At 42.8% G+C, this 14937-nt stretch overlaps 1 protein-coding gene across 3 annotated transcripts in view; it reads right to left on the reverse strand.

The window, feature by feature from the left end:
• Window positions 1-14937, reverse strand: part of Pld1 (phospholipase D1) — a 202256-nt gene that overhangs the window by 69323 nt on the left and 117996 nt on the right. For all 3 annotated transcript variants that reach the window (XM_032898579.1, XM_032898581.1, XM_032898580.1), the window contains 3 exons: window positions 11466-11547; window positions 3005-3115; window positions 99-299 (listed from right to left, as the gene is read on the reverse strand). In XM_032898579.1, the coding sequence (XP_032754470.1) occupies window positions 99-299; window positions 3005-3115; window positions 11466-11547 (394 nt within the window). The remainder of the gene's footprint in view (window positions 1-98; window positions 300-3004; window positions 3116-11465; window positions 11548-14937) is intronic.

A 14937-nucleotide genomic window follows, 5' to 3' on the forward strand; every position in this document is an offset into this window, starting at 1 on the left:
ACTTATGACAAGCCTGTCAGTTTTCAGTTATGCTATGCATATGGGTTTAGACAAGCCTGCCAGCTTCGAGCTGTCCCACACAGGCGCCAGGTACTCACCGTGAGAGAGCCCAGAGACTGTCCTGAGGTGACCCGCTTGACACTGCCCACATCTGTGAGTCTGTGCTCATTGTCATCCCACCGTCCGTAGGCCAGGTCAATCCCACCCACGAACGCCACCGATTGGTCGATAATGACGAGCTTCTCGTGATGAGCCCACAGATACACACTGGAGGACACATGGTCTGGGTGTCTCATCACCTGGAGATGGGAGAAATCCACAGAGAATGCACTTTATAAATGGATTTCACATCACAATAGATAGGGATGCTTTCTCCTTGAAAAATATTCTTCCAAGTAATTCAGAGACAAAAAGGTATTCTAGAAGTGCCAAAGAGAGTTTCTCAAACTTCAAATTTTATTCTCAGTATTAGCAGAGAAAGACTTGCATTCATTTTTTTTTCTTTTTGAGGATTACCCTGGCTGGTCTTGAACTTGAGATCTTGTCTCAGCTTCCTAAATGCTTGGATTCCAGGTGCAGGCCCCTCCATGTGCCTTCTTATGGTTTAAGTTCTCAGCCAGATGAGATATTTTGAAGGAATTGTCATTTGACTTGAATGGCAACCATTAAAGCTATGTTAGTCTAATAACTGTAGGTTCTCTTTCAACCCCCTCCAAGGGTAACCCTCGGGATAAATTAATTAATTAATCAATAAGTAAATAAATAAAACACCTAACCAAACACACATTTGTGGGAAGACATTTATAAGTTATATTTGTGCTGGGGGTGGTGGCGCAGGCTTTTAATTCCAGCACTTGGGAGGCAGGGGGCAAGCACTTCTCTGTGAGGCCAGCCTGGTTCACCAAGTAAGTTCCTAGCAGCCAGAGAAACCCAGGCTCAAAACAACAAAGAAACAACAAAAAGAAGAAATTATATTTGTATCCCAATGATACAAGCATACAAATACATGAAGGTACAAGGAAAAACTGACCAGCTGCTCCAGGATGACCCCCCTATATGATCCTATGTTTTGGAATTAGGATGACCCTAAGAATATTGGCTAACGCTTTCATATATTGTGGTAAAATACATAAAACATGAAATTTACCACATGACCAGTTTTGGTGTGCATCATTCAGTTTTTCCAAAGTAATGAGCTGGCCAGTCTTCCTTCCTGGGTCCCTGAAAATATTTGAGAAGGACCGACATAGGCCTTCCCTAACTGTTGGACCCCTGGGGAGAGATTTTTAACTACTGATCAATCTCCTCACTGGCTGCATCTATCCAGATGTCATTCCTCTTCCCAAGTTAGCCTCGTAGGCAGGTGACCCACTGTTACTACTGGGTGTGCCTGTGCTCACGGAATCTCTGGAATCCTGGCCACTCCTGTGGATTCTTCCCCAGGCCCCTCTTTAATGGCTTGCCTTCAGAAACTCTTCCTTTCAGAAAGTCTTTTTCTTTCTTCTTCCACATAACAGTTTGTTTCTTGAACTGGTCAATCCTTCTAAGATCCACCTTTTGGTTCCACCGATTTTTTTTCCCTGCTCTGCCTGTGGTGGGACAATGCTTCCTTTGTGATTTCCTTCCTTCTGCTCTCTGTAGGTTTGCTTTGTTCTCCTTTGTCTGGATCCTTAAAGCTTTAAGATTAAACTGACATTTTGAGACCTTTTCTCTTTTCTAATGAATTGTTTATAGTTATAAACATCTCCCCTCTTTGTACTTTGCTAATTCCTATCAGTTTTGATATGTTCTTTTATTTTAATTTGACGACGACTCCTCCTCCTCCTCCTTTTCCACCTTCTCCCATCTCCTTCCTCCAATAGGACCTCACTATGCAGCTCTGGTTAATCTGGAACTCACTGTATAGACAAGTGGGTCCTCCAACACAGACATCCTCTTGACTCTGCCGAGTGGTTAGATTAAAGGTGGGAACCACCACACCACCCTGAATTCTTCCTTTAAAAACACTTCAAGGGGCTAGAGAGATTCCTAGGTGGTTAAGAGCACTAACTTCCAGAGGTCCTGAGTTCAAATCCTAGCAACTACACGGTGGCTCACAACCACCTGTAATGGAATCCAATGCCTTTTTCTGGTATGTCTGAAGATAGTTAAGAGTGTATTTATATATAATAAATAAATAAATCTTAATAAATAAATCTTTAAAAAAGTTTACTTATTTACTTATTATATGTAAGTACACTGTAGCTGTCTTCAGACACACCAGAAGAGGACATCAGATCTCATTACAGATGGTTATGAGCCACCATGTGGTTGCTGGGATTTGAACTCAGGACCTTTGGTAGAGCAGTCAGTGCTCCTGACCACTGAGCCATCTCTCCAGCCCATATAAATAAATCTTAAAAACCCATTTTAAATTTTATTTTTAAGTGAACATGCAGAATGATAGGTTTCATTATACATGATGTCAGACTTCCTTCTCATTCTCTCTCCCTCTTCTTGTTGACCCCAAACAGAGCCCTGGCTACTTTCACATAATCTCTCTCTCTCTCTCTCTCTCTCTCTCTCTCTCTCTCTCTCTCTCTCTCTCTCTATCTCTCTCTCTGATACACACACACACACACACACACACACACACACACACACACACACACAGAGCCCTCCTATGTAGCTGTGGCTGACCTATCATTTACTCCATAACCTAGACTGGTCTTGTGCTTATGACAATTCTCCTTCTGCTTTCCAGGTGCTGAGATCACAGGTGTGGGCTGCTGCACCGCATAGGGGAGCAGGATGCTGGGCGAAGGAGATGGAGAAGGGGTTCAATAGAAATATGGTATGTATGCGTGATTTACATGCCTTCGTATGCTAATTTTGGAAAGCAACACAAGAAAGTGTAATACTGTCTGCATTTCAGAAGATTTGATGCTGTTCATTCAAAATGAGCATGAAGGGAATCTACTCAGAAATGGCCACCGTGGGATAGTAATCCTTGGTTCCAGGATACCTTTATGTTGGGGTGCAGCCGCATCAAAGTCCGCTTGGTGTACTCGCTGTTGATCCCGAGGGCTAGCTCCACCTCTTTGTAAAGCATTATGAAAATCCGCACACCTTGTTGCTGTCACGAGAAAAACAGGAATGAGCACCGAGACAATTATGACCCCTTCCCTTCTTCCGTTCCCTGTGTTAGATTTCCTTTACTCTGCAAAGCGGTATGAAAATAATTAGCAAACAGACAGTACACAGAGTGACACACATTACATCAAGACACAAAAAAAAAACATGAAAGATGTGGTGGCAAATACTGGTCATTCTAGCACTTGGGAGGTAGAGTCAGGAGAAACTAGAGTTCAAGGCTAAGCTTAGGAATAGAGAGAGTTCAAGGCCAGCTTGGGTTTAATTTGATATATATATCAACACACGTTTCCCTTCATACATGTTTAATCACATGAGTGTTGGTACTGTACTAATAATACATCCAGAATGCAGAGACCAGTGCCTCAGTGCCTGGAAGTGTCCAGTAGCTGCAGTGCCTTTCACTTATCACCCAGGAAAGCTGTGACCTGAGCCTTCAAAGCAACAGCCAGTGCCAAATGTTCCCTAAATGTCTCAGGGTGGAGCTTAAGTAAGATTTTTCTTTCCTGAAAAAATATTGATTTTCATGGAGAAAACATTTCTAAATCCTCAAAGATGAATGTGCTGAGTCTTACCTCGTACTTAGACACTGACTATCTACATCACTAGCAAGAGGACTTCTCTTACCAGTATCTAAGTGTAGCACGGACACACAAATTAACACAGATCTGCCCATAGACAGTGGGCCAAAAGAGCACAGCTAGAGCTGTTCACTGTCAAATTAAAGCAGAAAGCACCTGGCGAACTCCCACTGACTTGTACCATCTGACCAACACAAGCCACGTGTTCTCACAACACTGCAGCTTCAAGTGCCTTAAGAGTCCATGCCTTCAGGTAGTACATAACAGAAATAAATACCGTTTCCCACTGTTATTCAGTCAATATGATAGAGTATGTGAATTTCTTATAAGACCACATCATTTCACTAGTTACAGCTAACATGAGTCTATGGTTTTGGCAGGACATTAGATTTACAATCAGGTGTTCATGAGGTGTATTAGAAGACACACCCTTGTTCTGAAAAGACGACAACAAAAACCCCCCAAATTAACCTATTTGGCACAACTGTTTGCACGTGCATGAGATTCTACTTCTGTAGCTAACACCTGGCCTTAGGAATGTTTTTGTTATTGCTCACAGTGACTATTCAGTTACTGTTATAATCAAATTCAAAAGCACAAGCTGACTCAGCAGATAAAGGTGTCTGTGGCCAGGCCTGATGACCTCAGCTTGAGGGAGAACCCAGGTGGTAGAAAAAACCTCTACAGGTGTGCTGCAGCATGCACACACACACACACACACACACACACACACACACACACACACACACACACACACACACACACATCTATTTTAAAGAATGATGTGTTAGAGAGAAGTGAGCAGGCCACACTAGAGAATGAGAGTTTCACTCCCAGAACCCACAGTGCCGCACAGCCTTAGTTGCAGGGGATCTGACACACATCTCAGGCCGTTGCAAATACCGTGTGCATGTATGCATGTTCACACAACGAACATGTAATTAAAAATTAGAAATATCTTTTAAAGAGATTATCACACATATAATATGAATAAAGAAATAAGCACATAAAAATGTGGGAAAGAAGGGAACAGCTTGATTTCTGATAGTCTAGCCAGGCAGTACTTTCTAATAAAACACTGTTGAGGGGTCAAAAGGAAAGTCAGGTTGTATTCTTTTCCTGTTTATCATTCAGTGATCTGTTCTTTTAAATATTTGAAACTTTAGCACTGAACTATGGTCAGTGCTTTGAAGAAGACACTAGGGGGGAAATACAACTCAGTTTACGACCCAAAATTTCAACCTAAGTAATATGTGGTTATACCTGAGGCCATTCCCCATTTATTTCAAATGGATGAAATTCTGCTTTGCCTTTGAGTGTTTCACTAATTCTGTTGTGTGTACGATGCGTGTGGTAGGCGTGCAGCACTCATACATTCCCACAGGGTCCCTTGCCTGTGAATGGCAGAGAAAGGCTCTTCATGGCCTCCTCTATCCCCCTGTCCCTTACTCCTTTGTGGCAGGTCTCTCCCTGAAGCTGGAGTTCACTGCTTGGTTAGGCTGGTGAGCCAGGAAAGCCCCGCCATCTTCCTCTCTCTGCCTCCACAGCACAGGGGTAATGGCGCCACACTAAACTGTGCCCAGCTAGTTCTGTGTGGACGTGGATCTGAAATCAAGTCCTCATGATTTTGCAGCAAACTTTTTTTTTGAAGGTATTCTACTTTCTTTTATTCCCTATTGCTTTTAGGGAAAAGGGCATTTTCTTTTCTTTTCCTTTTAATTGGATTTTTTTTAAATTTACATTTCGAATGTTATCCCGTTTCCTGGTTTCCCATCCATAAACCCCCTATACCATACCTCTTCTATGAGGGTGTTTTCCCACCCATCCACCCACTCCTTCCCACCTCCCCACCCTGACATTCTCTTACACTGGGGGATCAAGCCTTGGCAGGACCAAGAGCTTTTACAATTGGTGCCTAATAAGGCCAACCTCTGCTACATATGTAGATAGAGCCATGGGTCTGTCCATGTGTAGTCTTTGGATGGTGGTTTAGTCCCTGGGAGTTCTGGTTGTTGGTATTGTTCTTATGGAGTTGCAAACCCCTTCAGCTCCTTCAATCCTTTCTCTACCTCCTCCATTGGGGACCCCATTTTCAGTTCAATGCTTAGCTATGAGCACCCACCTCTGTATTTGTCAGGCTCTGGCAGAACCTCTCAGGAGACAGCTATATCAGGCTCTTGTCAGCAAGCATGTCTTGGCATCTACAACAGTGTCTGGGTTTGGTGACTATATGTGTGTGGGCTGGATTCCCAGGTGGGGCAGTATCTAGATGACCTTTCCTTCAGTCTCTGCTCTAAACTTTGTCTCCTTATTTCCTCCTATTAATATTTTGTTCCCCCTTCTAAGAAGGACTGAATCATCTGAATTTTGGTTGTCCTTCTTCTTGAGCTTCATGTGGTCTGTGCACATTTTCTAACATTGATAATCTCTCCTCTTTCTGAAATCTCTCCTAAAAATAAGATCATTGAGAGTTTTAGTACAGTGATTCTTTGACCATATTTACTTTTTTGCCAAACTTCTCCCAAATCCTCCATATATCTCTGTGCACCCAAATTTGTAAGCTGGGACTTTCATCCTACAAGCTAGCTTTCATAGTGTTGGAAGGTGCAGCAAACATTCTTAACCATCGACCCATCTCTCTGGGCCTCCAAATTCTACTTATGGAGTTTAAAACATAGCATGCGGTTGGGGATTTAGCTCAGTGGTAGAGCACTTGCCTAGGAAGCACAAGGCCCTGGGTTCAGTCCCCAGCTCCGAAAAAAAAAAAAAAAAAATAAAATAAAATAAAATAAAATAAAATAAAATAAAATAAAACATAGCATGCATGAAGGGCAGGATCTGCATACTAGGTGCTTGGCCTAATTCCTGCAGTTTCCCACTCACTCCAGTAACTGGGAGATCTTTAGAGATAATGAAGATGTTAACTCTAATGGACTGCACTGATACCTTCTAATTATTACACTTGGCATTTTCTCTCATACCATGTCTTTTCTCACTTGACCAAAGTGACTCTAAAGGAAATAAAATAGAAAGAAGCTCTGCCCACTTGTATCCTAAATACCAATGACTAACAAGGAAGTAATTTAATGTGATTTATAGTGGGGTTTATCTTACATACTTATGCTTATACCTATAATAAACAGCTAATTCGTGGCAGATTCCCATGATAATAAGGCCATGATTTCTTTTCTTTTACAAGCTGTATTACAACACAGTCACAAACTCTATAAATGGCAAGGAAAAGTCATTCCTTTATGGTAAAGCCATTTGCTGTGTTGTAATCGTGTAGGCTTATAAAACCATCAAGATTATTTCAGCAAACCAAAAACCCAATCTACAAAAGACAGATGTTAAGTCTGTAATCTTAAAAAGTAGTTCGAAGTAGCCTTCCTGGAGGCAAACAATGGATGTGCTGTGACCATAAATCAGTAAAACAAACCCACTCATAAAAGCTTAAAAGGAAAAAATTACCTCAGAATAAACCCAACCAAACAAATGAAAGTCCTCTACAATGAACATTTAAAACGCGAAAGCAGTTAGTTACAGGCAGCATGCTGAGGATGTGGCTTGTTGCTCAGAAGCCCTGGGGTCAGCCCCAGTGTGGGCAAGCCAGGTGTGGTGGTGCATGACGCAGGGGACTGGAAGTCCCAGGTCAGTTGTGTGATGCTCAGTGTCTGCCTGGGATATGTAAGACCGTGTAGAGTATCAGAAGAAACTGAAAAAGTGGAAAGATAGCCTATGTTCCAGGATTGGCAGAATTAATTTTGTGAAAATGGCTGTGTCCCCCAAGACTGCCTACAGGTTCAATACAATCACTACAAATACTCTAATACCATTCTTCATAAAAAATCCTAAAATTCATAAAATTCATAGATGCCTCAAAGACCTCAATAAGCAGAAGTGCTGAACAAGAGAACAGCACTGGGGTATTGCCATGCCTGAGTTCAAGTTATTCTACAGAGCCAGCAATGTAACAAAACCAGCATGGCCAAAACTCAACACACAAGAAGAATGGACCCAGAAGTAAAGTCACATGGTATCGCTACCCGCTGTTTAGCAAAGGTAAAAAGCAAAACAAACAAGAAAAAACTCAATGTCTTAGAGAAAAGACATCCTCTTCAGCAAATGGCACTGGGGAAAACAGGTTTCAACATGTAGCAGAATGAAACTACATTCTGATCTCTCATCCTGCACCAAAGTCAACTCAAGGCCAAGCACGCTGGGGCAAGCCCTTAATCCCTGCAGCTGGGAGGCAGATGAAAGTGGATCTCTGTGGGTGCCAGGCAAGCCTGCTCTACATAACAGGTTCCAGAGTATTCAGGACTATATAGTAAGACTCTTTCTCAAAACATACATGCTGCACATGTGCACACACCTAAAGCCACAAACACACACAGACAACACACACACACACACACACACACACACACAGGCAGACAGACAGACAGACACACTCACACACTCACATACTTTACTCCTGGAGGGATCCTTGTGAAATTACAAGCTTCTTATATTTGATGAACTTAAAGGAACAGAACGTTCTAAAACAGCCTTCCTGAATGGTGAGTCTATGCAGATGTACATCTGGTTCTCCTTCCCAATTAATTTGTCATCAGATACAATAGCACAACATGACAAACAGGGGAATTTTAGGGGCTTTTGGATATACAAACTACACATTTCTTTATGCATCCCCAACCCAGAAAATAATTCATTGCCAAGAACTTCTTGGGGGTGGGGGGATCCAATATGGTAGGAAAATGGAAAACCAACGATGAAAGTTAAAATCCCTGTGTGGCAGTGTCCAGTTGTGATCCCAGCATTGGAGAAGAGAGGGCAGGCAGATCAGGAGATAGAAGCTATTCTGGGGGGATATGAGATCCCATCTCAAAAAGGGGGGATCAGTGGGTAAAGGCCTTGCCTCCAAGCTGGACTCCCTGAATATGAATTCCACAACTCCCACAAGTTGTCCTCTTACCTCCACATACATGTGTGTACATACAAATAAATTAGAAATGTAATTTTAGAAAAACAGCAGAAATCATGTCCTCACAATTTAAATATAAGAAACAGCACAAATATGTATTTTTCGCCAGTTTTGTTTCATCCTGGGAGTTAAAGATACCATCTCCCTGTCCCTGAAGCCATCCCAGCCTTCAGCTTAGGATCCCACTGGTTCTCTGGGTAGAGGGGTAGCGATCTATCTCCTTGTAAGGCCTGACTAGTGAGCTCTCTCCAACCCTCGAATGTAGACATTCTCCTTCGATATGCTTGTGGCTTTTCCTTTCATTTTTATTAGTATTTATTAAAAAAAACTCATGAGTTTCATTTTATACTAGTGTATAACACGCTCTGATCATCTTCAGTTCCTTGCCCTCCTCCATTCCCCTTCCTCTGCTTCTGAGCCCTCTTCCTATTGTCATATATGACCTCAACTTTTCTTCATTATTGTGATATGTACACACACACACACACACACACACACACACACACACACACATATACATACAACCTGCAGAGTGCATTTGCCTGTGTGTATGTGTTTAGGGTTGACCACTGGGCGATGAATAACCAATTAGAAGTTTTTCCCTAGAGAGAGCTGCTTCTCCCTTCCTCAGCCACCATTAATTGCCAAGGCCACATCTGCACTGAGACCCCCTCATCTAAGGCTCAGGGTCACTCACGGAGGAAGTGGTAGAGAGATTGTAAGAGCCAAAGGACCAGGATGTCTACTGAGAGGCTGTGTCTTCTCCATAAGAGCGGAAAACTGTACATGTGTGATCTCTAGTCTTCCATTGGCTTAAAAATCACAGTGTTTATCTATCACACACTCCCAGCCGTGCTCCTAAACATGGGGAGGCATTCAACAAACTCATGTGACTAAATCCTAAAGTAAGTGAATTCCCAGACAAACACTGTGGTTGGGATCTCCCAGTGTGAGTGAAGGTTCCTGGCCAAGCCAGGGTAGGGGTGGGGGTGGGGGAGTTTGCAGACTACTCCTAAGGGGGATTAGGGAAGGAGCTGCTTCATAGAGAAAAATAGGGAGAATTCCAAATCCTTTCATGGGTAGGAAGTTGGTTGGTAAGGCTAGGTATGAGCCTAGGATGCAGGTCTTCAGGAAGAAGTAGCTGGGATGGGCTGGACAGACATCGGCTGTAGGCTCCGCGGTGATTGAGTCTTATGTAGCTCATCACAGATACACTGAGTGAGTAGAGTGGGTGGCTACCCATCAAAGCCACGCTGGGTGGATAGAAGAAAAGTTCACCTCCCTTAGTATCGGCGATGAGGTCTGCATGTCTGTGTACTGATACCTATGGAAACTTTTCTGGAAGGTATGGGGAAAGGACAGTGAAGGGAGGAAGGAAGAACGGGGAAGGGGGAGATAGAGAGTTAGTGAGCCAGAGGAGATAGGAGGGAGTGCAGACCTCTAGGAGAAATGCTGCCCCAAGTAACTCAGAATCCAAATATCTGCTAGAATGCGCTTCTGAAAAGGAGCGGGAGGGCACTAAGAGGTTCAAGCCAGAGCAAAAGGGTTAGCACTCCCTAGTTAGAGGATTAATTATAAGCCCAGCCTTATTCTAATTTAGACACATAAACAGAATTAATTAGCAATATAAATGTAGCTACACTGCTTTAATTTTGTATATTGTCCACTTTGTATAACAAAAAGAACATACTCAGTTCACTCAGAATCCACAGGCCGGCTTCACTATAAACTGTCCTCAGACTGAAAACAAACCCCAAACTTCTTAACATCTTCCCTGATATTGTGTATGTTTGTATGTGGTGGGGGGGGGAGTGATATGTGTGTGTGGTGGTGGTGGGGTGCTTGTCAGTGTGTGTGGAGACTGGGAAAAGACATGCATGTCCTCCTCCTGTCACTGTCTACATCATTCCTCCGAGACAGGTTCTCTCACTGAAGCCAGAGCCAGGCTGGCAGCCAAGAAAAGCCAGCAGTGCCCCGTCTCCATCTCACACAATGCTAAGGTTACAGGTGCACATGACCATACCTGCCTTTTTATATGGAGATTCGAACTCAGGCCCACACTGATCAGCAAAAGCTCTCACCTGCTGAGACATCTTCCCACCCCACGCCATTTCACCCCACACTCTTCCAGATGAACTGGGAAACAGGAAGTCCTCCCCCAACAAGTATGAGTGTGTGTGTGTGTGTGAGCGTGTGTGTGTGAGCGTGTGTGTATGTGAGTGTGTGTGTATGAGTGTGTGTGTATGAGTATGTGTGTGAGTGTGTATGTGAGTGTGTGTGTATGAGTGTGTGTGTATGTGAGTGTGTGTGTGTGAGTGTGTGAGTGTGTGTGTGTGAGTGTGTGAGTGTGTGTGTGAGTGTGTGTATGTATTATGATCCATAACAGAAGCAAAATTACTTATGAAGTAGGAAGTAGCAACTAAAATAACTTTGTGGTTGGGGATCACCACAACATGAGGAACTGTATTAAAAGGTTGCAATTTTAGGAACGTTGATAACCACTACTCTAAAGTAAAAAGCTATCAGTACATTGCCCACACTGGTCTTGATCTTGCCTTACTGCCTAGGCTAGCCTAGGCTAATCCTTCTATCTCCTAAGTGTTATTAGAGGTGTGTGTCACCACAGCTGGTTTTATACGGTCCTTGGGATAAAACCCAGCCAGTGCCTCATGCAGGCTGAGCAAGTGGTCCATCAACTAAACCCCACCCCGTGCACACATGATGGATGTTGAAACCATTGTGCAAGCCCATCTAGAAATACTCACTGCTTTCCGTTTGAGGATGCAGTCAAGCCTCCAGCGGTTGCCTTCCACCACTGGGCGCTTCAGGAAGATTTCTGGACTTAACCTGGTGTCACAAAACCAAAAGGAAAGGGATTGAAACAAGAAAAAGTACAGGGACCGGTGTTGCCCATGTGCCACTGAGTCTACTGCGGGTTCATAAAGGAAACTGTCCAATTGAAATAATTCAAAAACCACACCCATAATCTCAGCATTTGGGAGACAGAGGCAGGAGGGCCACAAGCTGAAAGCCACCCTTGACTATGCAGATAGCTCGATGCCTGTACCAAAATAAAATGTCACACACATACACATGCACACTCACACGCACATGTAAACAACACATGAGAAAAAAATGGGGCAGGGTGCTTATAGGGACATACATACACATAGCTAAATTCTAAGGCGATAACCAGAACCTTGAAATTGCTAGGTCACTTCCCCAATCTTAGGATTGCTCAACTCTGGGTATGTCATTAAAGGAGACAAAGTCCTCTCTGTAAATGGACATTCAGCTACAGCCAGCTGAATGCATTCTGATACATTTGCACACAGACAGACTGCCAGGTACAAAGAATTTCCAGGTTCCTCGGGAACCTGGAGCTTTCTGAGAAGGACACTAATACTATTAACTTCTGTAAGGTGAAAAGTTATCCCTTGGGCTCTTCTGCAGTAGTAAGTCCAACCACAAGGCAGCTAAGAATACCAACAGTGTCACACTCCCCACAACTCCAGGAGAGTCTGAAGGCAACTCAAGGTCAGCCTGCATCTGATGTAACTACTCTGAAATGAGAAAAAACGACACAAGCATCCCTTCTCTCCAGAAATGAGAGGTCTGGTGAAGCAGGAGACAGTGGAAGATTAATCTCGTGGAGTTCTATATGGGATCATGGGCCTCCAAGAGGTCCTCCACTTATAGAAAGCTAGCAGGATTTATAAGAGACAGAGACTAGAAGAAATTATTTGTATGCTCCATTTTATCCATTAAAAACAAAAACAAAACCAGCTTGAGCGGGCGGGAAAAGCCAAAAGGATTGGTATGAAATGCTGTCTCCTGGACTGGATGAGACCACTGCACTGATGAATTCACAGCAGTGGTGATGGTGGGTGGCGCTTGACTGGGAGCAATCAAATCCCAGTAGGGGCCAAGGGGAGGGGAGTATCACACAGCTTATGCCAACTGAGGATCTACTGTGGCTGTGTAGAGAGCTTTTGGGGCCACCTCCTAGAAATTTGGCAGGGATTTGACATTGGGTTAGGACAAGGAAGTAGGCTCAAGATGAACAGAGCTGAGGAATGTGTTCTTTGTATCTTGGTGGGTCTTGTTAAGCCTCTGAATACAGTAATCCAGGGGCCTTTGTTTATGCCTCATTTATTCCACAACTACTTGGCCTTTGACCTAGAAATGACCCTATTCTTTGCATATACCTTGAAAGGTATAAAAGCAGACTTGAGAAAAATAAACCCACTTCGGCTTCTAACTGGCTGGAGTCATGTTATAATGTTGTCTTATTGTCTTTTCCTTTTCAATCTTCACTCTCTCCCTCCAGACCCTGTTTTAACTGACTGAGCTGGCTTGGTCACTGCTGGCTGCTGGGAAAGTAGATTTTCTTTGGGGTGTAGTCCCTGGAAAGCTGGCCAAGTTCTAGGGACCAGCCCTGCATCCACATCAGCACACATGCATACAGACAACACTAACTGGATGCAGTGGGTTAAAAGCAGAGGACGTGAAGGGAGGGGAACATGACAACAGGTCGAGATGAATTGGAGGGGAGAATATAATAAAAATACATTGTCCACATGTATAAAGTTCTCAAGAAAAAATATACATTAGAAAACAAAACATTCATATTTTATAAAAAGAATAAAATACTTTCTACCTAAAGAAAATTATTCCTAAAATTTAAAAAAGCAGTGTAATTCATATTAATTGAAAAAAAGGAAAAATTAAAACCAGAACAAAACATGCAGAGAACAATAATAAAATTCAAAATAAAAATCACAATCAAAATTCTTTTTTATATAATTTTTTAAATTTCATGCTCATTGGTATGTTGCCCGCATGTATGTTTGTGTAAGGGTGTCAGATCCTCTGGAATTGTTGTGAATCCTCTGGAATTATAGATGTTGTGAGCTGACATATGGATGCTGGGAATTGAACCTGGGAACTTTGGAAGTGCAGCTAGTGCTCTTAACCACTGAACCATGTATCCCCTCTACAATCAAAATTCTTAAAGTACAAATAGAAATGAGCTACCAACTGAGGGATGGGTTAGAGGTTGAAAGCACTTCCAGCGGGTTGGGGATTTAGCTCAGTGGTAGAGCGCTTGCCTAGCAAGCGCAAGGCCCTGGGTTCGGTCCCTAGCTCCGGAAAAAAAAAAAAAGAAAGAAAGAAAAAGAAAAAAAAGAAAGCACTTCCAGTTCTTGCAGAGGACCTGAGTTCAAAATCTACATAAAGGTTGTCAGCGCTAATCAGTGAATTTAGCACACTGGAGGGCTTACAAGTGCATGTTACTCCATCTCCAGGCCATGCAATACCTTTGTATGGTCTCTGTGAACACCTTCCTCATGGCATATCTATGCATACACACACACACACACACACACACACACACACACACATGCACACATATGGATACACATAAATGACTGTTAAAAAAATTGAAATGAACTTGCTCAATAAAGAGCTCATGATCAAAATGTACCCTGATGTCATATCACTATGGGAAAGACATGGAGAGCAATACTACCATGACAACTCCTCTTGTGATTCTAGCCAATGCAATAAGGCAAGAGAATAAAATACAAAGCAAATCAATTTGAAAGGCTGCAGTTAAACCATCTTCATTCATAAGTCATGTCATGGAAGGAGAAAAATCTTAACAAATCTACAGAAAGTTTGCCAGCACTAATAAGTGAATTTAAACACTGCCACAAGACATAAGGTCAAAATACAAAAACCTACCTTTTACAGTAACATTACAAATTTGAAGTGCTTACTAATAAATTTATCAAACTGTACTTATAGGACCCCTAAAGAGATTGAGCTGGCTCAGTGAGTTACAGCGCTTACTGCTAAGCCTGAAAACCTGAGTTCAATCCCAACAAGTTGTCCTCTTTCTTCCACGTGGGTGTCGGGGCACATGCATGCCTAAAGTGTAATTTTATATAAAGAACCAATGTTGGCATCTATAGTGGGTTTCACTTTCCTAGACGATGGGTAACCGAAGCTGAGATCAGGCTACAAATACAAAGCCTACATCAATGCCACAGGTCAAATTTCCCCAAAACCAATGAGGTTTAGATATGAGCATCCCAGGGACTTGAATAAGCATCATGATCCCATGATGGTTTTCATAAGGGGTTAGACAGTAAAATCTGATCAAAGGCCAAAAGAGCTTCACCAACCCAGTCCTTTAAGTATTTCAGTGTTGGAGGGGAAGTTCAGCAGCTGTTC

This window comes from Rattus rattus, chromosome 3, assembly GCF_011064425.1.
Source record: "Rattus rattus isolate New Zealand chromosome 3, Rrattus_CSIRO_v1, whole genome shotgun sequence".
NCBI lineage: Eukaryota > Metazoa > Chordata > Mammalia > Rodentia > Muridae > Rattus > Rattus rattus.